At 41.5% G+C, this 25,979-nt stretch overlaps 1 protein-coding gene across 4 annotated transcripts in view; it reads right to left on the bottom strand.

Moving 5' to 3' along the window:
- Positions 1-25,979, bottom strand: part of P4HA2 (prolyl 4-hydroxylase subunit alpha 2) — a 147,430-nt gene that overhangs the window by 42,792 nt on the left and 78,659 nt on the right. For all 4 annotated transcript variants that reach the window (XM_069763941.1, XM_069763943.1, XM_069763942.1 and 1 more), the window contains exons 4-8: positions 25,765-25,916; positions 17,247-17,384; positions 11,079-11,318; positions 9,390-9,589; positions 7,125-7,301 (exon numbers count right to left, since the gene is read on the bottom strand). In XM_069763941.1, coding sequence (XP_069620042.1) covers positions 7,125-7,301; positions 9,390-9,589; positions 11,079-11,318; positions 17,247-17,384; positions 25,765-25,916 — 907 coding nt within the window. The remainder of the gene's footprint in view (positions 1-7,124; positions 7,302-9,389; positions 9,590-11,078; positions 11,319-17,246; positions 17,385-25,764; positions 25,917-25,979) is intronic.

Raw genomic sequence — 25,979 nt, 5'->3', positions numbered from 1 at the left:
TGGTCCAGTTGGATAAAATCACAGAGGTCCTGTATCTATCTATAACTTGTAAAACACCTATATGAGTATAAGGAGCAATACATAAGGGGCCAAAACGCACGCATTTTCTTTGGTGGGTAACTGTACTGTGCATTACCATCATTATGGGAAGGTTTATGTGATATTTGCTCCCTGTTTAACTGTATGTACATTAAAGGGCCATAGCTCCTACAGCACTGGCTATTTTAGCTTGTACCTTTATAGGTATCTTTGTAGGTATTCTGTCTATAACTTTTATCAACAACTGAAATATCCAGAGATGTATGATGTAAGTTGAAGATGAAAAAAAAGATGAAAAAAAAAATCATTCAAATTCATCCAATGGATGATTTGACAAACACCATTTCTTGGATGTCTGTCATCCATGGCACCATGATTTAAAAAAAACACAAAAAAAAAACCATATGGGTCACACAGTAAATGATAATTATGAAAGGACTGTGACAGATTGCTCTCGACAGTTAAAGGGTATGTGCACACGTTGCGGATTCTCTGCGGATCCGCAGCGTTTTTTGAGGTGCAGAAACGCTGCAGATCCGCAATTGATTTACAGTACAATGTAAATCAATGAGAAAAAAAAAGCTGTGCACAGTTTGCGAAAAATCCGCTGCGGTTTAACCCCTTTCTGCCATTAGACGTACTATTGCGTCCATGTGGGGTGGGCTTTACTTCCCAAGGACGCAATAGTACGTCATATGCGATCGGCAGCGCTCACGGGGGGAGCGCCGCCGATCGCGGCCGGGTGTCAGCTGTTTATCGCAGCTGACATCCGGCACTATGTGCCAGGAGCGGTCACGGACCGCCCCCGGCACATTAACCCCCGGCACACCGCGATCAAAGATGATCGCGATGTGCCGGCGGTACAGGGAAGCACCGCGCAGGGAGGGGGCTCCCTGCGGGCTTCCCTGAGCCCCCCGCAGCAACGCGATGTGATCGCGTTGCTGCGAGGGTCTCACCTCCCTCCCTGCTCCCTCCAGCCCCGGATCCAAGATGGCCGCGGATCCGGGTCCTGCAGGGAGGGAGGTGGCTTCACAGAGCCTGCTCAGAGCAGGCACTGTGAAGCAGCCTGCACTCCTATCAGATCAGTGATCTGACAGAGTGCTGTGCAAACTGTCAGATCACTGATCTGTGATGTCCCCCCCTGGGACAAAGTAAAAAAGTAAAAAAAAAAAATTTCAAATGTGTAAAAAAAATAAAAAAAAATATTCCAAAATAATGAAAAAAAAAAAAAAAAATTATTCCCATAAATACATTTCTTTATCTAAATAAAAAAAAAAAACAATAAAAGTACACATATTTAGTATCGCCGCGTCCGTAACGGCCCGACCTATAAAACTGGCCCACTAGTTAACCCCTTCAGTAAACACCGTAAGAAAAAAAAAAAAAAAAACGAGGCAAAAAACAACGCTTTATTATCATACCGCCGAACAAAAAGTGGAATAACACGCGATCAAAAAGACAGATATAACTAACCATGGTACCGCTAAAAACGTCATCTTGTCCCGCAAAAAACGAGCCGCCATACAGCATCATCAGCAAAAAAATAAAAAAGTTATAGTCCTGAGAATAAAGCGATGCAAAAATAATTATTTTTTCTATAAAATAGTTTTTATCGTATAAAAGCGCCAAAACATAAAAAAAAGATATAAATGAGGTATCGCTGTAATCGTACTGACCCGAAGAATAAAACTGCTTCATCAATTTTACCAAACGCGGAACGGTATAAACGCCTCCCCCAAAAGAAATTCATGAATAGCTGGTTTTTGGTCATTCTGCCTCACAAAAATCGGAATAAAAAGCGATCAAAAAATGTCACGTGCCCGAAAATGTTACCAATAAAAACATCAACTCGTCCCGCAAAAACCAAGACCTCACATGACTCTGTGGACCAGAATATAGAAAAATTATAGCTCTCAAAATGTGGTAACGCAAAAAATATTTTTTGCAATAAAAAGCGTCTTTCAGTGTGTGACGGCTGCCAATCATAAAAATCCGCTAAAAAACCCGCTATAAAAGTAAATCAAACCCCCCTTCATCACCCCCTTAGTTAGGGAAAAATTAAAAAAATGTATTTATTTCCATTTTCCCATTAGGGCTAGGGTTAGAGTTAGGGCTAGGGTTAGGGCTAGGGTTAGGGCTAGGGTTAGGGCTAGGGCTAGGGCTAGGGTTAGGGCTAGGGCTAGGGTTAGGGTTAGGGCTAGGGTTAGGGCTAGGGTTAGGGTTAGGGCTAGGGTTAGGGCTAGGGTTAGGGCTAGGGCTACAGTTTGGGTTGGGGCTAAAGTTACAGTTAGGGTTTAGATTACATTTACGGTTGGGAATAGGGTTGGGATTAGGGTTAGGGGTGTGTCAGGGTTAGAGGTGTGGTTAGGGTTACTGTTGGGATTAGGGTTAGGGATGTGTTTGGATTAGGGTTTCAGTTATAATTGGGGGGTTTCCACTGTTTAGGCACATCAGGGGCTCTCCAAACGCGACATGGCGTCCGATCTCAATTCCAGCCAATTCTGCGTTGAAAAAGTAAAACAGTGCTTCTTCCCTTCCGAGCTCTCCCGTGTGCCCAAACAGGGGTTTACCCCAACATATGGGGTATCAGCGTACTCAGGACAAATAGGACAACAACTTTTGGGGTCCAATTTCTCCTGCTACCCTTGGGAAAATACAAAACTCGGGGCTAAAACATATTTTTTGTGGGAAAAAAAAAGATTTTTTATTTTCACGGCTCTGCGTTATAAACTGTAGTGAAACACTTGGGGGTTCAAAGTTCTCACAACACATCTAGATTAGTTCCCTGGGGGGTCTAGTTTCCAATATGGGGTCACTTGTGGGGGGTTTCTACTGTTTAGGTACATTAGGGGTTCTGCAAACGCAATGTGACGTCTGCAGACCATTCCATCTAAGTCTGCATTCCAAATGGCGCTCCTTCCCTTCCGAGCTCTGCCATGCGCTCAAACGTTGGTTTCCCCCAACATACGGGGTATCAGCGTACTCAGGACAAATTGGACAACAACTTTTGGGGTCGAATTTCTCCTCTTACCCTCGGGAAAATACAAAACTGGGGGCTAAAAAATAATTTTGGGGGGAAAGATTTTTTTTTTTAATTTTCACGGCTCTGCGTTACAAACTGTAGTGAAACACTTGGGGGTTCAAAGCTATCACAACACATCTAGATGAGTTCCTTAGGGGGTCTAGTTTCCAAAATGGTGTCACTTGTGGGAGGTTTCTACTGTTTAGGTACATTAGGGGCTCTGCAAATGCAATGTGACACCTGCAGACCATTCCATCTAAGTCCTCATTCCAAATGGAGCTCCTTCCCTTCCGAGCCCTCCCATGCGCCCAAACAGTGGTTCCCCCCCACATATGGGGTATCAGCGCACTCAGGACAAATTGGACAACAAATTGTGGGGTCGAATTTCTCCTTTTACCCTCGGGAAAATACAAAACTGGGGGCTAAAAAATAATTTTTGTGGGAAAAAATTTTTGTTTTATTTTTACGGCTCTCCATTATAAACTTCTGTGAAGCCCTTGGTGGGTCAAAGCGCTCAGCACACATCTAGATAAGTTCCTAAGGGGGTCTACTTTCCAAAATGGTGTCACATGTGGGGGGTTTCTACTGTTTAGGTACATTAGGGGCTCTGCAAACGCAATGTGACACCTGCAGACCATTCCATCTAAGTCTGCATTCAAATGGCACTCCTTCCCTTCTGAGCCCTCCCATGTGCCCAAACAGTGGTTCCCCCCACATATGGTGTATCATCGCACTCAGGACAAATTGGGCAACAAATTTTGGGGTCCAATTTCTCCTGTTACCCTCAGGAAAATACAAAACTGGGGGCTAAAAAAATAATTTTTGTGGGAAAAAAATTTTGTTTTATTTTTACGGCTCTGCATTATAAACTTCTGTGAAGCACTTGGTGGGTCAAAGTGCTCACCACACCTCTAGATAAGTTCCTTAGGGGGTCTACTTTCCAAAATGGTGTCATTTGTGGGGGGTTTCAATGTTTAGGCACATCAGTGGCTCTTCAAACGCAACATGGCGTCCCATCTCAATTCCTGTCAATTTTGCTTTGAAAAGTCAAACGGCGCTCCTTCCCTTCCGAGCTCTCCCATCCACCCAAACAGTGGTTTACCCCCACATATGGGGTATCCGCGTACTCAGGACAAATTGTACAACAACTTTTGGGGTCCAATTTCTTCTCTTACCCTTGGGAAAATAAAAAATTGGGGGCAAAAAGATAATTTTTGTGAAAAAATATGATTTTTTATTTTTACGGTTCTACATTATAAACTTCTGTGAAGCACTTGTTGGGTCAAAGTGCTCACCACACCTCTAGATAAGTTCCTTAGGGGGTCTACTTTCCAAAATGGTGTCACTTGTGGGGGGTTTCAATGTTTAGCCACATCAGGGGCTCTCCAAACGAAACATGGCGTCCCATCTCAATTCCAGTCAATTTTGCATTGAAAAGTCAAATGGCACTCCTTCGCTTCCGAGCTCTGCCATGCGCCCAAACAGTGGTTTACCCCCACATGTGGGGTATTGGCATACTCAGGACAAATTGTACAACAATGTTTGGGGTCCATTTTCTCCTGTTACCCTTGGTAAAATAAAACAAATTGGAGCTGAATTACATTTTTTGTGAAAAAAAGTTAAATGTTCATTTTTATTTAAACATTCAAAAAATTCCTGTGAAGCACCAGAAGGGTTAATAAACTTCTTGAATATGGTTTTGAGCACCTTGAGGGGTGTAGTTTTTAGAATGGTGTCACACTTGGGTATTTTCTATCATATAGACCCCTCAAAATGACTTCAAATGAGATGTGGTCCCTAAAATAAAATGGTGTTGTAGAAATGAGAAATTGCTGGTCAACTTTTAACCCTTATAACTCCCTAACAAAAAAAAATTTTGGTTCCAAAATTGTGCTGATGTAAAGTAGACATGTGGGAAATGTTACTTATTAAGTATTTTGTGTGACATATCTCTGTGATTTAATTGCATAAAAATTCAAAGTTGGAAAATTGCGAAATTTTCATAATTTTCGCCAAATTTCCGTTTTTTTCACAAATAAACGCAGGTTATATCAAATAATTTTTACCATTGTCATGAAGTACAATATGTCACGAGAAAACAATGTCAGAATCACCAGGATCCATTGAAGCGTTCCAGAGTTATAACCTCATAAAGGGACAGTGGTCAGAATTGTAAAAATTGGCCCGGTCATTAACGTGCAAACCACCCTTGGGGGTAAAGGGGTTAAAAGAAGTAGCATGTCACTTGCGGATCTGCAGCGTTTTTGTACCCATTCCATTATAGAAATCCGCAGGGGTAAAACGCAGCAAATCCGCAAAAAAACGCTGGGGATCCGCACAAAATCCACAGCTGCGTTTTCTGCCAAGAGAGGCAGAATCCGCACCAGAAATTCCTAAGGCTAATCCGCAACATGTGCACATAGCCTTAGGCTATGTGCACATGTTGCAGATTTGACTGTGGAATTTTCTGTGCAGATTCTGTATTTCTTGGCAGAAATCGCAGGTTAGAATATGCGCTTTTTTTGGTATGTGCACACGTTTCAGATTTTTGTGCAGATTTCTTCTTCTTTTTTTTACCCCTGCAGATATCTATTATGGAATGGGTGCAGAAACGCAGCAGATCTGCACAAAGAATTGACATGGTCCGTTTTTTGAATCTGCTGCATTTTTCGTGCAGATTTCTCCGCACCATCAGCACAGCATTTTTTTTGCCATTGATTTACATTGTACTGTAAGTCACTTGCAGATCTGCGTTTCTGCGCGGAAAAAAAAGCTGCAGTTCTGCAGGAAATCTGCAACGTGTGCACACACCCTTAGGTCGAGTTCAAATGTTTTAGCTTCACATCCATGGCTCCATAAGGACTTCAATCTGATGACATGAAAAATGGTGTATGTTATGTGACAAAGCAACTATTGAGTTTGTTGAAGAAGACGGAGTCACTTTGTGGTCTCTTTTATCTTCTTTGGCAGTTTGCACCTTTTTGGTAAAGTGACCCCATATGCTTCATTCACTGCAATTGTCCATCCAGTATGAATGCCTGAATCCCATGTTTCAGGACTTCGGATGGATTTCCCATCGACTATTTGTGGCTAAACACGTGATGTGAATTTCGCCTTACCTACATCATACTATTGTACTGTACATTACACAGTAAAAGAGGCTCAAGCAGGGCAAAGACACTGAGCCAGCAAGAATGGTTTGATCACAAAGAGTCTGAAGACTTGTGAATGCAGCTCTGGCTTGTATTTCCAGATCCAGGTGTAATACTGCCTCTGGTGCCTTGGACCGAGAAGCGGCTGCTCCCATCTTATCCGTGAAAGACAGATGTGAATAAGCCTTTAAACAAGAAGTATAGCTGTTCTCATCATATCAAAACATGAAGCGTTTCTACTTTTACATATCCTACAAAAAATAAAAAATGGTTAAAGGTGTTGGGCACCATTTTGTTATTTATGGACTTTCATGAGGATCAGTCATCAATATCAGATCATTGGGGTCTGACAGCTGTCACGCCCCACCGATCAACTGTATTCAGTTGAATGAACCACAGTATCTGAGAACAGCTACTACATAGTGTATGAAGCCGTGCTGTTCAGACCCCACTAATTTGATATTGATAACATGCTAAAGGTAATCATAACCCAAGTAGGGGACAACCCCTTTAATCCCCTGGAGATAAGTTCCACCTTTGGCTGTTGGGCATCTAAGGCCCACCAATGGGTTAAGGCTTAATCTTTAGTCCCACTGCAGATTGAGCAAAGCCGGCAGACTGCCGCTGACAGTTGTGTTAGAGCCAGATACAAGTAAGGATGGGGAGGAGATGGAGGGCATGGTGAGCTCTTGAGACACACAGAGAAGATTGTAAATATTTATCAGCTTTAAATATGCTCAAAGAAAAAAAAAAGTACATTAAGAGAAAAATTGTTGGGATAATTTTAACATTTTTTACCTATTTTCTGCATTTAGTTTTTGAACCCGTCACTTGCCCTTTGCTGCCCTTTTGATAGGTTATTTATATATGCATAATGTTTTGTCGAGCAAGAAAACACAAAATGACCTTACTTTTGGCTTAGCCAGCTCTTTAATTTTCTCGATTTCGTCATTGGACAAAACATCCAAGTAACGCACAATGCGCGGACTATCCCACTCATCTTCTTCCTTAATGGGTCTCAAAATCAGAAGAGGATTCCGGAATCCATCATGATACCGACAAAACAGTCTCTTCATTCTTCTAGGAGTCTGAAAATCAGACCACATGTAAAAATATGCAAGAATAGTTTAGTTAAAAATCACAAGGCTCATTTAATGCAAACTGAAGTAAAAAATCAGTGGCAAAAAAGGCATAAAATTATAAAATATGACAAACTACGTACTGTTTAAGCCCATTTCACAGTTTAACAAATGGCACATACTATAACCCCGATTAGTCAAGACCGGTGTAGTGCATGACAGATTTCCTTTTTTTATGCAGTTTCTACCATGAGTGATAAATATCATGATCATTTCAATAGTTTCAACTCTTCTGAATGTCCAGTTAGGTTTCGTTTTTTGGTTTATGGTATTTTACCCTATGAATGGTAAAAGAGGAGTATATGTTTGGATTTCAATTTGTGGGTTTTTCTATGGACCACTAGGGTACTTGAGCATGTGATCACTTGATCAATGGTTTAATATAGTGCAATACTTCTGTGTACTGTCCTGAGTCAGTATTAACACGACAACGCACTGGCACTCTGTGATCGCACTATGGTTGGCTAATGGGGTGTAAAACTAAGGGGGTAAACTACTGTAACAGGTACGATCACAGCAGCTGTATAGAGTGGGCACCTGCCACACATCAGCTACTGTGACCTGTGATTTACATCACATGTGAGGAAGGCCTCCAACAGCTATTTCATTCATTACATACCAAAAATATTTCAGACTTACAGTTAAAGAGTAAAAGTAAAATCCTTTCAGTGGCACTTATTAGTCTGTGTGGCACAGCATCTAATCATTGCAAGATAAATCAGGTCAGTTCAAGCTTCCTCAATGTACGGAACGTCCAGATAACACAAATAGAGGGTGTACTCACTGTGCCTATGTCTCATACTGACAAGGCTAAAGAAGAGGTCACTGCAAAGGCAATGAGGGTTAGCCCTGTATAACCATGCATAGGCGTGCCCTCCTTGGCAGTATTTATTTAGGGGTTATTTTATTATTATTATTATTTTTTATATAGTCAATTATTAGAATTTTAACTGACTGCAAAAATCTACCAACAAGTGTAATGCCTCAGTTTCGGGATTCGAACCCTTCTGCTGCGTGGTCAGTTTCCCTTTATGCCGAGCCACAGCCATTTTGGTTTCTGTCCAATGCTGATGGTTCTTCTGCCTTTTCCTTCCTTTGCTTCTATTCACATGTCTCTCACTTCCCCATTTGGTTCTACCCTATCACATATTGCGAGGGGCTATGTATACTCACCTTACACCTGCATCTTTGCTGGCTATATTTCAGGACAGATGGTGTTTGGAGATCCAGCTCCTCAGCTTGGGATTAGCTTACCTGGCTATTCTCTGTTGCTTTTCATACTGTTTGTTTGTGTGTCTTTTTCCCCAGTACCCTTTTCTGTACTTTTTCATTTGAGGTGTGGGAGGTTTTTCCACGTATTCCGTTTGTTGTGTAGTGGTTCTTATTTTCTTCTGTCTTTTCTGTGTGTCTGTGTGAACACTTTCATAGCCTGTGCCTTTTCCTCAGATTGTTTCTGTATTTCACTTACTAGCTATTATTGTTTTAATGTTGCAAATTGCTTATACACAGGGTGCAGCTAAGGACATTCAGGGTAAGTGGAAGTTGAGTGGGGGCTTCAATGGGTATATTGAAGGTGACAACTTCTGCAGTCAGGCAGGGACAAATCAGGGACAGATTATTGACTTTCATAGTCTGAAAAGGGTCCTGTTGGGTTCAGGTGTTTGTCTCTCCTGGTTCCTGGTTTGTACTTTACCCATCTGATTGTGCTTATACAGCCATAACAAAAGCTCACGGACAATATTCTAATAGGATCATTAACCCCATTACACCAGAGAAGAGGTGATCAGTGAGCAATCCCTAATCTTACTGCTAAGCTCCTCTTGAGCAACCCTGACAGTATCCAAGCAACCATGGTAATAAAATAAGGTTAATTTTTAGTGTGTAAAATATAGATAGATAGATATTTTTATTATTTTAGTTTAAATAAAAATTAAGATTAGAAATTAATTAATAAGTCCTGATTCTGATAGCTTGCTAGGGCAAGGGGCTGATGTAGGAGACAACCATTTCATAACTAACACTTCAAGGTACTGGTACCATTTTCACTCCTTCCCCACGGCACAGGGCTTCGTAAGTGTCCCGCTCAGGCAGGTAGTCTAAGGGTCTGGTGTAGATACCAGAACTTGGGGTGGAAGTTTCCTTCTCTGTAGTCTTGTTAACCTTCACTTCCGTTGTCTGTTTCTCCAGAAGTCGCTCAAAATATCTCAGATTTGCTCCAGCTCGATCATGGCTGGAATCTATGGAGACACAAGAACAAAGTCAGTATAATACATAGAGAGACACAGTTCAGAAATAACTACGTTGGTTCTGGTATTTATATTTTACGTATAACCTTGTAATTACCTTATATTTAAGCCGTCTAGATTTACCTTGCAGAATGTTCAATGGTAACAAAATTAAGAGAGCCATTATAACTAGTAAGCAAAGCAGTAAGAAGGCAGCAGATGGTCCAGGGTCTATCTACTTCAACAGCATAACATGCAACTATTAAAGGGGCTATACAGGCTCGGGATAAAAGTTTGTACCATATGCTGTCACAATCCCCTGTTATTATAGGAGTGCTCGGTCATGGGACTGAATGTATCCGATTTGCATATGAAGACTCACATTCCAACTAAACTCTCAAGTCACTTGTATGGAAAGAAGCTAAACTTGTCTAGTAGGCAAGTATGCAAATTGCAAACATAGTCATGAGACCATCCACTCGCAGGGGCAATACCAGGAAATCATGACCACATGCACCCCACATACAGTAACTGTACACTTCTGGTCCAAGCCAGTACAACCCCTTTAAGGCAACCGTTAAATATAGATAATTGGCTAAAGCTGTACAGGCAAATGATTGGCCAGTAAAATTCCTTAGGACAACTGTAAAGAAATTCAGAATTATCGTGAAAAATATCAGTGCCTCACATACTTCAATGTCTGACCTATATTTAATTTTTAACAAATATACTTTATATTGTATCCTGGAACTCCTCAGAATGTAGTCTTCTTGGACAGAAGTGAAGTAAATGTTTAGGTCATATGGTTGCTTATATATCACCATTAATTAGCACAGTGCTTTACAGACATCATCATCACTATCATCGCTGTCCCCATTGAGACTCACAATCTAGATTCCCTATCAGTATGGTCTTTGGAGTGTGGGAGGAAACAGTGAACCTGGAGGAAACCCAGGGAGAACATACAAACTTCTTGCAGATGTTGTCCTTCATAAGATTTGAGCACATGACCCTAATACCGCAAAGCAACATTTATTGCACACAATGGAAGCTATATAGAAAAATGCTTAAAATCACAAAATTGCTGCTTTTCGGTCACACAGTCACTAAAGTTGTATGTATCCTGGTGGTACCAGTAAAAATTATACTTCCTTATTGAAAAACCATGACCTCACATCGACTGAAAAATAGAGAGAGATGGAATCGAACAGGTATTACAAATATTGACAGCTAATATCAGTATATAAGACAAGTCTTATTTTACTTCTCTAGGTTTAAGAAAGAAAATTATGAGAAAACAACAGTGCTAACCACTTAGCCCCCATGCTGCCCAATGTGAAATGAATGATACCTTCAGGACACCATAGAGTTTAAGCGTATTGTCTTTCATTTGAATAATTTAATTGCAATTAATTTCACTGCCATCTTAAATTAACGACACATCCATGTGCACTGAGCTCCACTGGATAAAACTGAATACTACTGAAGAGTGTGGCCTCACCTAGCGCTAGCAGTCGTCTTGTGAGCTCGACTGCCCTATGGAGGTCTCCTAGCTGGAAAACAGTGTAGCTGAGATAGTCGAGAACGTCCACTTTAGGTGTGGTGGACTCTTCTCCCTCATCCAGTAGCTTCAAAGCTTCCTGCATCCACAGGACTGTATGGTAATAGTCGCCATCATTGTAGGCAATTTTCCCCATTCCAAAGCAGTCATCCACAGATAAGGATGAGACATATTTACTACCTAAAACATAAAAAGCAGAAATTCATTAAAAAAGAGCCAGCAACTGTGGGATCATCCAGTTTACAATAATATTCAAATATGTGAAAAATTAACAAACGCCTCCACAGAAAAATGGTTAGACATGAGTATATGCATCTCATTAGAATTTAGTACTATTCCGATTATATTACATCTTTTAAACACTAATGATTTCAGAGTTTTTAATGTTGAAGTTAGGCCCCTTTCACACATCAGCTTTTTGCCGTCAGTCACAATCCGTTGGCTCGACGGATCCGTCGCAGATTGTGAAAAACTGATGCGACGGATTCGTTTTTTCAACGGATCCAATTGCGGATCTGGCAAATTGGATCCTAAATAAATTGGAGCATGCTCCGTTAAAAAAAAAACGGAATTCGTTGCCGGATTCCGCCATTTGACAGAGCAGGCGCCATAGGCTTCCATTTGAGCAAACGACGGATCCGTCGCTGTCCGTTTTTTCGATGTACACAAAAAACGTTACTTTGTCCGTTGTCTCCGGCCGCCAGACAAACAATTTTCTACAGATGCGGCGAACGACGGATGAAACGTGAGGCCATCCGTTGCAATCCGTCGCTAATACAAGTATATGAGACAAAAATTCTAATACAAGTCTATTTTTTCAAAATTCAACAGATTGCGACTGATGGCAAAAACTGATGTGCAAAAGGGGCCTTAGACACAAGTCCATCCAGATCAACCTACAACCAAAAATGTCCACCCAGAGGAAGGTAAAAACCACATAAGGCAGATGCCAGATTGCCAGATTCACTAGATCAACGTCCCATCACAGAATCTAGCACCCATAACCTGGCAAATTATATTTTTCCAGGCCATTCCTGTACTTTTGTAGTGAATTAATCTTTACATCATCAACTGGTAGAGAGTTCCACAAGATGTGTAATCTATAGAGTTCAAGGGAAGGGACCTCCACCATCAGTAGCACAAACACCCTGTGACACTTGTAGATGACCCATAGCTTCTCAAACTCCATTGTTCAAGCACATTCAAATAATTATCAATATTTTAACCTAGAAAACCCCTAATAATTCATTTTGAGGCATAAATAAGAACTGTTTCAACCCCACTGGGCGAAACACGCGTTATGGCCTGGCACATGTGGGTCTACACCATTATCAAGTAAGGGTGTCCTATATGCCTTTATCTCCCCTTCTTTTTATGGGGAGGAGAACTTTTCCCCATCTTTTCTTCAGTGTATTTAGTAAGGTTAATATAGAAGTCTTTTGCAATAGTATTCCACATTACTTTACCTTATTTTCATTTTAAAGTCATTATATAATTATAATCAGTACACTCTGGCAATGTCTGCCATCTTCATTACCACACGTTACTATAGAGGTATTTTGCACTAGTACTTTACATTTCTACCTAATTTGGTTATGGTACTTATTTTGTTGGCTGTTTTTTAGCTATTTCTTTGAAAGATTTTCAACTTTTTAAAATTACAACTTACATACTTTGACAAAATTAATACATGTTTCTTGGGAGTGGGACCACCTTTAGGCTATGTCTTGCTATATGTCCATAAACAGGCATATGATTAATTTTTGCACTGAAAATACTCACCAAATATATGCATGATTAATAAGTTAAGAGTGTACCTACAATTAAAACTTGTATTTCTTACTTTCCTTATTTCTATTTTAATGATTTCTCTCTAATTGGCTCCGATATCACTGTGCCATAACATCTGTGAGGAACTGGTTGCCTGTTAATAATAAGTAAGAAGTTACTGTAATTCGGCATGTCTCCCATGACAGCCCATGCTTTTTGGCTTCTCTATAATAAGAAATTGTATTACTTATAAACCAATACTACAGCCATGATGAAAAGGTTGAAGTGGTCAAAAATGATGTTGAGAAGGCCGAACGTTTAAATTCCTATTTTGCATCTGTGTTTTCTAAGAAACCAAATGCATCATCAACTGATCTTCACGGTGCTACCGAAGGAACAAAAGAATTCACACTATCTATACACAGAAAGATGGTGAGGGAATACTTCGCTAATTGAAATTAATTTAAATCTCTTGGAAATTGTAGAACCACTAGCCAGAATCTTTGAAAAAGCCTTGAAAAAAGTAGAAGTCCCAGAAGAGCAAATGTTGTCCCCATCTGCAAAAAAGGAAAGAGGATGGGGGCCAGGAAATTACAGGCCTATGAGCCTTACTTCTATACCAGGAAAGATATTTGAACAAATTATTTAACAGCATGTATGCTAGTATTTGGATAAGCATATAGTATTTAACCAGAGCCAGCATGGGTTTGTAGCAAACATGGAATGCCAGACTAATGGAATTTCCTTCTATGATGGAATCACTGATTGGGTGGATCAGGGAAATGGGGTAGATTTAGTATATCTTGACTTCAGCAAAGCATTTGATAACGTATCTCATACTATCCTTATTGAAAAATTGACCAAGTATGGGATTGACAAGGCTATGGTTAGGTGGATTCATAACTGGCTCAGTGATCATACTCAAAAAGAGTGGTAATAAATAGTTGCACATCCAATTGAAAAAGTGTTTCAAGTGGCGTACCACAAGGTTTAGGGTACCGTCACACTATACAATTTACCTATGATCACGACCAGCGATATGACCTGGCCGTGATCGTAGGTAAATCGTAGTGTGGTCGCTGGGGAGCTGTCACACAGACAGCTCTCCAGCGACCAACGATGCCGAGGTCCCTGGGTAACCAGGGTAAACATCGGGTAACTAAGCGCAGGACCGCGCTTAGTAACCCGATGTTTACCCTGGTTACAAGCGTAAAACTAAAAAAAAACAAACAGCACATACTTACATTCTGGTGTCCGTCAGGTCCCTTGCCGTCTCTGCTTCCCGCATTGTGACTGCCGGCCGTAAAGTGAAAGTGAAAGCACAGCCGCTGTGCTCTGCTTTCACTTTACGGCCGGCAGTCACAGTGCGGGAAGCAGACGGCAAGGGACCTGACGGACACCAGAATGTAAGTATGTGCTGTTTTTTTTTTTTTAGTTTTACGCTTGTAACCAGGGTAAACATCGGGTAACTAAGCGCGGCCCTGCGCTTAGTAACCCGATATTTACCCTGGTTACAAGCGAACGCATCGCTGGATCGCATCGCTAGATCGCTAGATCGGTGTCACACACACACCGATCTAGCGATGACAGCGGGAGATCCAGCGATGAAACAAAGTTCTAAACGATCTGCTACGACGTACGATTCTCAGCAGGATCCCTGATCGCTGCTGCGTGTCAGACACAGCGATATCGTAACGATATCGCTGGAACGTCACGAATCGTACCGTCGTAGCGATCGAAATGGTATAGTGTGACGGTACCCTTAGTCTTGGCCCCAGTATTGTTCAACATTTTTATATATAATCTAGATAAGGGAACTGGAAGTAAACTAAACAAATCTGCAAACTATGCAAATCTAGGAGGGACAGCTAAAACTAGAGAAGACTGAGAAAGGATTCAGACGGATCTAGATAAGCTTGAACAATGGGAAACGACTAAGGCTACGTTCACATTAGCGTTACGCTAATGTGCGTCGCTGTTGCGTCGGCAATGCAGCGGCGACGCGCCCCTATGTTTAACATAGGGGACACGTGCGTTTTTTTGTTAGCGTTTTTCGACATGTGCGTCGTTTTCGACGCTAGCGTCGGACGCACGAAAATGCAACAAGTTGCATTTTTCGTGCGTCCGATTTTCGTCAAAAAACGACGCACGCGTCGCAAAACGCAGCGTTTTTGCGCGCGTTTTTGGTGCGTCGCGCGTTGCGTCGCCGTTGCGTCACCGACGCACCGGCGCGCAACGCTAATGTGAACGTAGCCTTACACAATGGTATTTAACGGAGAAATGCAAAATTCTACATCTAGGCAGGAAAAACTAAAATTACATTTATATAATGGGAGGAATAGAAGCAACAGCACGTGTGAAAAATATTTGGGTGTACTAATAGATCACAGACTGCACATGAATCAACAGTGTGATGCAGCAGCAAAAAAGGCAAACACAGTTCTAGGGTTATTAAGAGAAGCATAGCATCTAGATCACATGAAGTAATAATCCCCATCTATTTTCCTTGGTCAGGCCTTATCTGGAATACTGTGTCCAGTTCTGGGCACCACAGTTAAAACAAAAGACATTGAAAAACTGGAGCAAGTTCAGAGAAGAGCTACCAGGATGGTGAGCGGGCTGCAAATTATGTCCTACGAGGAACGATTAAAGGATCTGGGAATGTTTAGCCTGCAAAAAAGAAGGCTAAGAGGAGACTTAATAGGGGTCTACAAATATCTGAAGGGATGTCACAGTGTAGCGGGATCTTCATTATTCTCATTTGCACATGGAAACACGAGAAGCAATCAAATAAAACTGAAAAGGAGAAGTTACAGATTAGATAAAAACTTGTTGACAGGGAGGGTGATCAAAGAGTGGAACAGGCTACCACGAGAGGTGAAGAGTTCTTTGTCAATGGAAGTTTTCAAACAGAGGCTGGACAGACATCCATCTGAGGTGGTTTAGTGTGGCCTACATTGAGCAGGGGGTTGGACACGATGACCCTTGAGGTTCCTTCCAACTCTAACATTTTATGATTCAATGACATAATGAAGTTCTGTTTGACAGGAGAGTGTTGCTGGAAAGAGGTTATCCAAAGACCTGACAGGTGAGGGTACCATGGGCCCCAAAAGTTAGGACCCACTCTTCTACAAGTATGTCTGCTGAGTGCCATGTCTCCCTTTCTCTCTGGTTCATAAAGGACACAAGGACATGTCTTGTCATCAGGCATTAGGGAAGCATCCATATGCCTCTCCAGGGTATATGCACCGAAAGGAGTTATTTTTGTATCAAAACTTCATTATGGTTTTTAAATTTAAAAGGGCTTCCGGCAACAAAAAAGGTTGTTTCAATGGGTTTGAAATACAAGTTAATTAAAATTCAGCGTCCCTTTGCTTCACATCTAAATTTGTTCCAATGCAAAAGGGTGTGACCAGTGACCTGAATGAAGGAGGCTGGCTATCTGACCAGCACTACCTAAGCCACTCCATTTGTCTCTGTCTGTCCACAGGCAATACAAAGGGGGGCTGCCATAGCTATTGAATAAAACCGTCTTTTCCAGCATGTCTCTACTTACGGAGCTATATAGAAAAGCAGGAGGTGTTCCTTTTTTTGTCAGAATGAATCCAGAAAAATGGACACAGGTGTAGAACTCAGGACATCAGGACAGTTATCATTAACGGAAATCAGTAAGTTTAATCAATTTACAATTCAAACACATTAAAACAATGTTTTTATGTGGCTTTAACAAAAGTTACAATCCATAAGTAGGAGTTGCACCATGCAATGAGAGGTAGGCTACCTAGCAGTAATAGCAACAGACCAGTATTATGCCAGAGGTACATGGTCACACATGGATGGAAAGGCAAATGCATCCTGTGCCACTGTGATCAAACAAATAAAAGGCCACAGATATAGAGACAGGAAGGCATTGTATGTAGTATACCAAAGTATATGGTGACTGCACGTCTTACCCTGATAATGGATAGCCAGGTACTATTCTGACCATTTATTCTGGCACTTTAGCCAGGTGCAGTGGTGTACTCAATGGCCAGTATTTTACAGTGCATAAGTCAGTGGTGGCCATTGAATGGTGCTACATGTGCTCAGTGTACGTGGGATTTATGTACTATTATATTGTTAGAGCTAATACTATTTTTGCTCTGTAGATTTATACTGTAAAATCTTGTTAATGTTTTAGAAATGCAACCTGCATAATAGTGGCTTAAGGATGGAAGATCCCTTGAGAAAGTCAAAAACGGAGTTAATAGGGGGAATTCCATGTTTTGGAAAGATTTAGCCACTAATGTCAGTAACATTCAGCGCTGTGTCACCCGAGAACCAATTTGTAGCACAAACCTGGCAGTATTCCTCTTGCTATGACATCTGGATCAAGTCTGTAGGTGTCTTGTAGACGCATTAATGCTTTGGCTGCTCCTGTCTCATCTTCTTCACTTGGGAAGAACTCCCTCTGTAAGGTGAGGTTTGCAATGAAGCCTAAACCAGAAGAAATACAAGAATGAGTCACACAAATGGACGTGGCTCCGTATGGAATGAGTAACAGATGCTAGTAAGCCATGACATAAGGGGTAAAAGATTCAAGTGTACAGACCAAAGCCTCCCAAAAATCAGTTACAGGCTTCACTGCAAAAAGATTTACAGAGACGTTTACTGAAGCCGCCGATAAAGTTGGTTCACATCTGCATTAAAGTGGTTCTCGAGAAATGTAATAAAGTTATACATTTTACTGCTTTTATTTAGCAAGAAGGTAAGCTTTGCTTAGTGCACTCAGCATTTTAACCCCTTAGAGATGGAGCCAAATTTTTTTAAATCTGGCCAGTGTCACTTTAAGTGTTAATAACTCTGGAATACTTCAACAAATCCCAGTGATATTGAGACAGTTTTTTCGTGACACATTATAGTTTATGATAATGGTAAATTTATCTCGATATGTTTTGTGTTTATTTATAAAAAAAATATCAGTAATTTGAGAAAAATGATAAAAAATTAGCAATTTTCAAACTTTGAATGATTATCCCTTTGATCCAGACCACAGCAAAACATTAATAAATAACATTTCCCTCATACCTGCTTTACGTCAGCACCATTTGTAAAATGTTATTTTATTTTGTTCGCATTTTAGGAGGTTTAAAAATGTAGCAGTCATTTTTCATTTTTTCAAGGAAATTTACAAAATTAATTCCTATCCATGTTTAAAGTGCGTTTAGTGGTCCCATATATTGGTGAACCCTCAAAAGTGATACCATTTATAAGAACAGCACCCCCTGACATATTGAAAACTGCTGTCAGGTAGTTTATTAACCCTCCAGGTGCTTTACAGGAATTAATGCAAAGTGGAATGACAGAAATGAAAAATAGTGTATTTTTACCACCTAAATGCCTCTAACTTCTGAACAGGTTACAACAGCCGTCAGACTCCAAGGCTGCTATTTGGTCATGAATTGCCATGGCAAACATCAGGACCATACAATGATGATATCAGGGTACCGGTGGGGATAAAGAGGAAGCCCCCACACTCCGTTAACCATTTATAATGATGTAGTCACTATTGACAGCAGCATCTAAGGGGTTAAACAGATTTGGACGGTGCAAACACTGATCGTGGCTGATACAGCAAGTTGTCAGCTATAGTGGACAGCCGGCAGCTGCGGGATTGTCACCTGTATGGGGAGGATATTCTCTCATATCTCAGGTCAGTTAAAAGACGTATTGGCTGTCATTAAGGGATATGCCTGCTACCATCTGTAGCAGTGTCCCAGCTGACAAGTCTAGGACACGTTGCCTAAAGACATCTGCTCGAGACATCGGTCGGGTGAGGGCAGCGTGTGAGCAAACATTCCTCTGTTCTGAACCTGACAGAATAGAGCTGCTGGAACTATACAAACTGTCTTCAGCCAGCCTGGACATCAGTTACTTCTCTCACTGGTAACTCCCTCTTCATGTAAAATACTCTCTGGAGGCAGAGTTACCATCCAGGCGACATCCTCCTCAGAGCCTGGAAGAGGTCATTTATAGAAAGTGATAAATGATCATTTCTCAGCACCAAGGCATCTTATATGATATACACAGGTAGGAACATTTTAAGCATTCTAAAGCCTATAGGTCCATATTATTAGTTTAGGTAAGTCAAATGTGGTGACAGATTCCCTAGTAGTTAGTGGACAACCCCTACTAGATCAAACTGTTCGGCCCCCATAAAATAATAAAGCTTATACTTACCACCCATGCTGTTGGCATTCGCTCTCCCCGGGGTTCTTTGTTGGTGTTGTCACACGTGACCCTGGAGCCCAATCAGAAGTCCAGGCTGCAGCTGGTCTCGGACTTCCTCTTCATGTTTAATTCGACAGGAGGTGGGGACAGTGATGCCAACGATGATTGGGCTTCAGGGTCACGTGTTACAACACCGCACAAATGGTCCGGGACCACATGTGCCGACACTGCTGAAACGGGGCCAGCACGGGATGAGAGTGGAAGTTTTATTATTTTAACGTGGACAAATATGGGGCATGAGAAGAAGTTGTCCAAGTAGTGGACAACATCTGTACATTTCACAGAATTCTTTTAGTATCGAGAGTGTTCGGAGTAAAAATCGATGTATTGTTTATTCCAGCAGCTCCATGCAGTCCTGCCCTCTCTTCTAAACCTGTCAGGCTGACTGAGATAAATGTTCAATCTCAATCAACTAAACAAAGGTTATCTTCTGCCTTAGTCCCCTCAGACTTCCTTGGTGTCCTGTAAGGTTCAGAGAGCAGAGGAGGGTGCATTCAGGATGCCCGATAGGACACTGCTCTCATCCGACCTGTCTAGAGCAGATGACCTATTACATGGCAGCTAGGAAATTGCTATACATGGCAGCTGGAATATGTTTAATCCTGACAGTATACTATATAGAGATTACATTTTTGTATAATAATCTCTTTATTTATATATTTTGTATCATTTTTACTAAATAAAAAAGGTATTCAGTAAAATCTGTAATATTTAAATGTACTTTATTTGTATTATTACATTTCTCAGAGAACCCCCTTAAGAAAATAGTTTTCCTGATTTGTCAAAGGGTGAGAAAAATGTAATGTTATTCTGCTCCAAGTGCCTACTGTCTGTAGTCTTAGCGGAATATCAATCCAGATACATGCACATTGTTTACAGAAACAGTGACCAAAGTAATTGCCAAAAACTGGTTTTCCAGCTATTAACTCATGATCTCAGTTTGACTTACAATGATGAATTCTACGTTCTCACACAAAAAATGGGTTTCAATTCGTGGAGCATAGGACTTCAATCTATTTCTTAGAACAAGGGTGGGGAACTTCAGGTCCGCGGACTATTTACGGACCTCGATGACCTTTTATGAGGCCCCCGGGCAGATTCGGCCGGCTGCTGTATTTTGCCGACCATCAACCTATTAAATTCTTCTTGCCCTGTGAGCATGTGCACGCAGTGTTCACTACTGAATGCTGAGGCGCGTGTAATGAAAGATTACTACCTCTCGACACCAGTGCCAGCATCAGGATGCACTTTGTGGGCGGAGTTAGCGCACAATTTGTACGGCCCCCAAAGGGTGGTGTAAATCTAAAAATAGCCTGTGGCAGAAAAAAAATATTCCCCACCCGTCTTAAAGGTGACAATGTCTTTATTCTAAGTCAATGTTCTGCAACAGATGCAATTTGTTCAACAATAACCCGGGCTGTATTGATCTTCCCCGGGTCCAAAGATAAAGTCTCCTCTCCTAGTCCAGATGTCTGGTATTGGAATGTTGAAGGGGTGTTCTGTTTATATGGGCTGAGCTGCTGGGCTCACTGATTGGCTGCAGCACTGTCGAAGTGGCGTTAGCGCGGCAGCTAATGCCAGATATCAGGAGCTGCCATAGAGAGACTTGTCAGTGGACCCAGGGAAAATAGCAAGACTGCAGAAAACAGCTCAATAAGTGATATATTGCTGGAATCAGGGACTCTGCCCCTATTTTATGCTGCTCTCAGATGCAATAGCAAAAACAAGGTGACAGATTAACACACATTTCAATGTCAAGTGTTTTATTGGATAGTAAAAGAATCTGCCGCCTGTTGTGCTGACCTGAAGGCTTTATTCTTATTCAAAAGTTCTTCTACCCATTAATTTAGAATTAAAACAAACAACTTTTGAACTCTAGCACCTCCTGGAGGGTTCCAAATAATGATAAGGGGAAACCATGGTGTGAAATCTGCCAAACCAGTCTATTCAAATGAGTTATACATATTTGTATGTTCAGTGTAATGCAGGATGTGCCATGTATGACTATAAAGACTACTTATGCAATTGTTGAAGAAAGTTTTTTGCTTAAAGATTTTTGTCCTTTTTGCTTGGAAAAAGATAAAACCAGTAAGTACAAAAAGGGGAATATCCCCAACGCACATATACTGGTGAACAAAATACAAAGAAATTCTAAGAAGGTTATGAAGATTCCTTGCTCCAGGAAATATACAGAACTGCATTTCTTATAGATCTAAATAAATAGAAGACCGGTTTTAATTAGTGAACATGCTTAAAAAATGCGTGAAAGTAATGCAGCCTAAAAGGCAAGAGTCCATGTCTGATCATGTCCTGAACTTCCCACATCACCCGGAGAGAACATAACCAGAGACTTAACACCTTTATCCACAAGCTATGTAAACTGAAATGTGGCAGGTTTCTACGAAGGTTGCTGCTTATAAAATAGAATTAATCTGCATTCTTTATAGTCATTGGAACAGTCACATAGAACAGCAAGTGTCAATAATAATAATATATGTTGATTTACTGAACATAAGGGTCTTCGTTAACATTTTGATTGAAGTATATAAGCACACTGCCACGTCACGGCAACCTCTTTTGTGGGTACCTGTGCTATGAGGTGTAGCACTACACGGCGACCTCCAATACAGGCAGGGGAAGGGAGCCATGTGCCCAACAGCACGCATGCAGTCAGGAAACCCCCACAGTTCTGGGCCACACCACCAAAAAGCACAAACTGACAGAAACAATGGCTGCCACAAAGCACAAACTGTTGTGAATTCTGTTGTCGAACTCCCTCCTGTGGTCGTGAATGGTACTTCGGCGAGTTCTGTCTATGGGCTCCCTCTGGTGGCTGTGAGTGAAGCTGCTGTTTCTGAGGTTCCTTACACAGGTGACGTGGTTTATCCTTTGGTTGGCTGCTCTATTTAACTCCACTCAGATCGTTACTCCATGCCAGCTGTCAAAGTTCCTGCATTGGTTCAGTTCGCTCTTGGATCTTTCTGGTGGCCTGTCTTCTTCAACAGAAGCTAAGTTCCTGCTAGTTATTATTTGTTCATTGTTTCCTTGTCCAGCTTGCTATCATGATTTTGTCTTGCTAGCTGGAAGCTCTGGGATGCAGAGTGGCACCTCCGCACCGTGAGTCGGTGCGGAGGTCTTTTTGCACACTCTGCCTGGTCTTTTGTAGTTTTTTGTGCTGACCGCAAAGATACCTTTCCTATCCTCTGTCTGTTTAGTAAGTCTGGCCTCCCTTTGCTGAAACCTGTTTCATTTCTGCGTTTGTGACTTTCATCTTTACTCACAGTCAATATATGTGGGGGGCTGCCTTTTCCTTTGGGGAATTTCTCTGAGGCAAGGTAGGCTTTATTTTCTATCTCTAGGGCTAGTTAACTCTTAGGCTGTGAAGAGGCGTCTAGGGAGAGTCAGGAACGCTCCACAGCTATTTCTAGTTGTTGTGATAGGATTAGGGCCTGTGGTCAGCAGAGCTCCCACATCCCAGAGCTTGTCCTGTGTGAGTTTAACTATCAGGTCGTGCCGGGTGCTCCTAACCACCAGGTCATAACAACAAACGCCAAGTGAACGGATCTCAAAAACTCACCTACTGGTACACTAGAAGCAGCAAAGGGGCCCTGATTTGTGCTATCGCTTTAATGTGATTGGCTAGACTTTAAAGATTAGTTTAGCTTGAAGTTCATTAATAAGGCACATTCACTTGGGTACAGTATTGGTCCATGTTAGCGTCTGTTCACATTAGCATGCAGTGCTAGTGATGGGGACGCAAAGCTTTTCTCACTTTTAATGGCAATAGTGAATTATGCTGCACTACTCTTGTGACCACAAACAGAAACCCCAACATATATCGCTAGTGCTCGGAGACTTAGTTTTCATCTCCGCAGCTGAATGATTTACAGCTATTAGCCAGGCTGAGTACATGTGGGGGTTGCCTGGTTGCTAGGGAATCCCCACATGTAATCACGCTGGCTAACAGATGTAAATCATCCAGCTGTGGCGAAGAAAACTAAATCTCCGAGCACTAAAAAATACTCAAGAGGACACCCGAGTGTGCTCAAGAAATCTTGAGTAACGAGTATATTCGCTCATCACTAATTACAAGAGATCCTACAGAAGTGTATGGCTTTCAAGTAGCCCAGATGTCAGCTAACAAAAGCTCCAGGAATAACGTGATTGCCAGGACCAAAGAGAACAGTGATGTAATGAGCCTCTGATCCTACAGACTGTAAGCCCACAACGGCAGGTCCTCTCCTTTCTGTACCAATCTGCCATTGCTAGTTTATGCACTGTAATTTATATTGTATGTACCCCTCCTCACGTATAGCGACATGGAATTAATGGTGATCTAAGAATAAATAATAATAATAATCTAAAGCACCAGAAAAACTCAGTGCAGCAGAATCGAGCCCCTTAAGGGCCACCGTAAAAAGGTGTTCATGAGGTCAGTGGGAATCTGTCAGCGGTTTTTTTTTTATGTGGGGGCAGAGACCCTGATTCCAATGATGTGTCACTTACATGAGTCCTGACGATCATTAGCTAATTTGCTTACAAAGAAAGCATTATACCGATACATGCTCGCACTACTTCTTTAAAAGAGACACCTGGTCTATTAACCGGACAAAGGCTCGCGCTCCGCCATAAATTGAGCCTATAAACCATGCGCTCCAATCCATAAAAGACATTTTACACAGCACGACTGTCAAGTGTGTAAAATCAACTCACTTTACGCCTGTATTAAATTAGTCTTGAAAACTAAGTGCATTTAAAGCCGGATACAACGTTCCAAGTTTGGAAAGCTGCTCTCAATATACTGGCGGCAAAATAACGAGTAGGATATGAGGGTCAGGAATTATCCCTGTGGTAAGGAATGGCAGGGGAAAGAATATTCCAGCCAATTCTCTCCAGAACATGATCTAACTTTTGGCTTCTAACAACGCCCTGTGGATCTGAGTACTATAGCAGGCTGGGGCTGCAGAGAAAACATGAGTTCGCTCTATGTGAAAGTCATTACTGTACAGTCTCACTGCAGACTCCAGCGCTCGTACATCAGCTTCCAGCCAAGAGACGATGGAACATGCATTCTTGTCTAGCAGAAAACCTCGGGAGAAATGTTCTCTAATACTGGAATAGAACATTATCCTGGACTCATTAATCCTCTGCCTTGTGATCTTCTGCATGTCAATCAGATTTTATGAGGCATGCTATTGGGACCATCATTTATTGCAGTATATTGTTCGGGAAAAATTCTAAATGTGCTAATCAGAGGCCTAGAGAGAAATTAAAGCGTAAATGGGGCCTTATACAGGTTATACAGGGTAGATAAACAGGGAGTATGCCGTATATAGTGACACTCATCTCAGAACTGCTGGAGTGAACAGGAACTAGCTTGATTATTGTATCATAATGTTGATGAAAAGCCTGATGTTACCATTTTACTACAGTAAATTTATCACTTAAACATGAGCCATATATGAGGAATCGGAGTCAGGAGTCTGAGTCAGGGAAATTGAGGAGTCAGAGGTTTGGCTTACAGATTTTACAGCCCTGGTTAGTAGTGACTGTTCCAGCTCACTGCACAGCTACGATGACTGGGCGCAAGCGGCTGCAGGGAGAATAAAACTATATTTGCAGGTAAATAAGGATTGTGGTAGAAGGGAGTTACAGTATGTATAAAGCTGGCAGGTAAACTACCACCCTTCTACAGGAAAGATATATATCTTGGTACCATGTTAGCCAGTAGATAGAAAAATATTTAGAATTGAGAGTCCTCAGTGGTCTTTGCCTGATGAAGAGACCTGTGTAGTCTCGAAAGCTTGCAATTTGTTACCATCTTTTCAGTTAGCCATTAAAAGGTATCAACCACTGAGGACTCTCTATTCTAAATATTTTTCACCCTTCTACAAACACTCAAGTTTCATATGTAAGTTGAGTCAGGCGATTTTGTATTTCTCTAACTGATTTTCCTTTTTTTCTTTACTGAAAGTTTGTCATTTGTCTTTCTTTCCTCTAAGTACACCCACAATAGGAATAAACAGACTTTCTCTTTGATTGATGAGGACAGTAGATTGCTGTAAGCGGATAACAACATCAGTCTCAGACTTAAATAGCAGTGCAACCGCTGCTCCACTCAAGTTGAGGACACAGACCGCCTGTTCTTTTGAGTTGTGATGCCCTGACTGATCTACGGGCCATGACAGATAATAAGTTGCGATTGTAGGACACCACCTTTAAAAGTACAACTGTGCCATTACATGGGTACCATTAAATCAGCACCACAAGAGGTCATGTGGTGTTCCTGAGCCACGTTTACAATCCTTGCAACAAAGTGTGAACAATAAATGAACATAATCGGGACAAATCATGACACTCCAGGTTTCAAGAATTATAAAAAGGGACCCCCTTTTTAGAAGGAGTAAAATTGTAAGAAGCCGCTGACAGCGTATTAATTCATTTTCTAAAAAAATGGGAAAAAGATGGCCTCATGAGTACTTCCTAACATCAGCAGTAAACTAGCTCGTGGATACGTAGGATTAATCAGACTTCCAGGATAACACTCTTCTAAAGACAATTTCCAGTACAGATCCGTACCACCTACCCTGAGTGGAGTCCTGAAGCACCAAATTCTCAAGTGTGAGCCAGTCTGTATTTAGCCTCTTTACCAGCTTGTACGCATTGACGGGATGAGCGAGGTAGCCCTCTGGATCAGAGGAGGATCTGCTTGTAAGCTCTTCTACTCGAGAGGCCCAGCTGAAAGAGGAGGACATTTCCATCACTCAAGCTACCAATCTTCACAGAAATACATGCCATTTC

The sequence above is a fragment of the Ranitomeya imitator genome, chromosome 4 (genome assembly GCF_032444005.1).
Source record: "Ranitomeya imitator isolate aRanImi1 chromosome 4, aRanImi1.pri, whole genome shotgun sequence".
In the NCBI taxonomy this organism is placed as follows: Eukaryota; Metazoa; Chordata; class Amphibia; order Anura; family Dendrobatidae; genus Ranitomeya; species Ranitomeya imitator.
The sequence above is the reverse complement of the archived record's forward strand: the minus strand, read 5'-3'. Positions and strand labels throughout refer to the sequence as shown.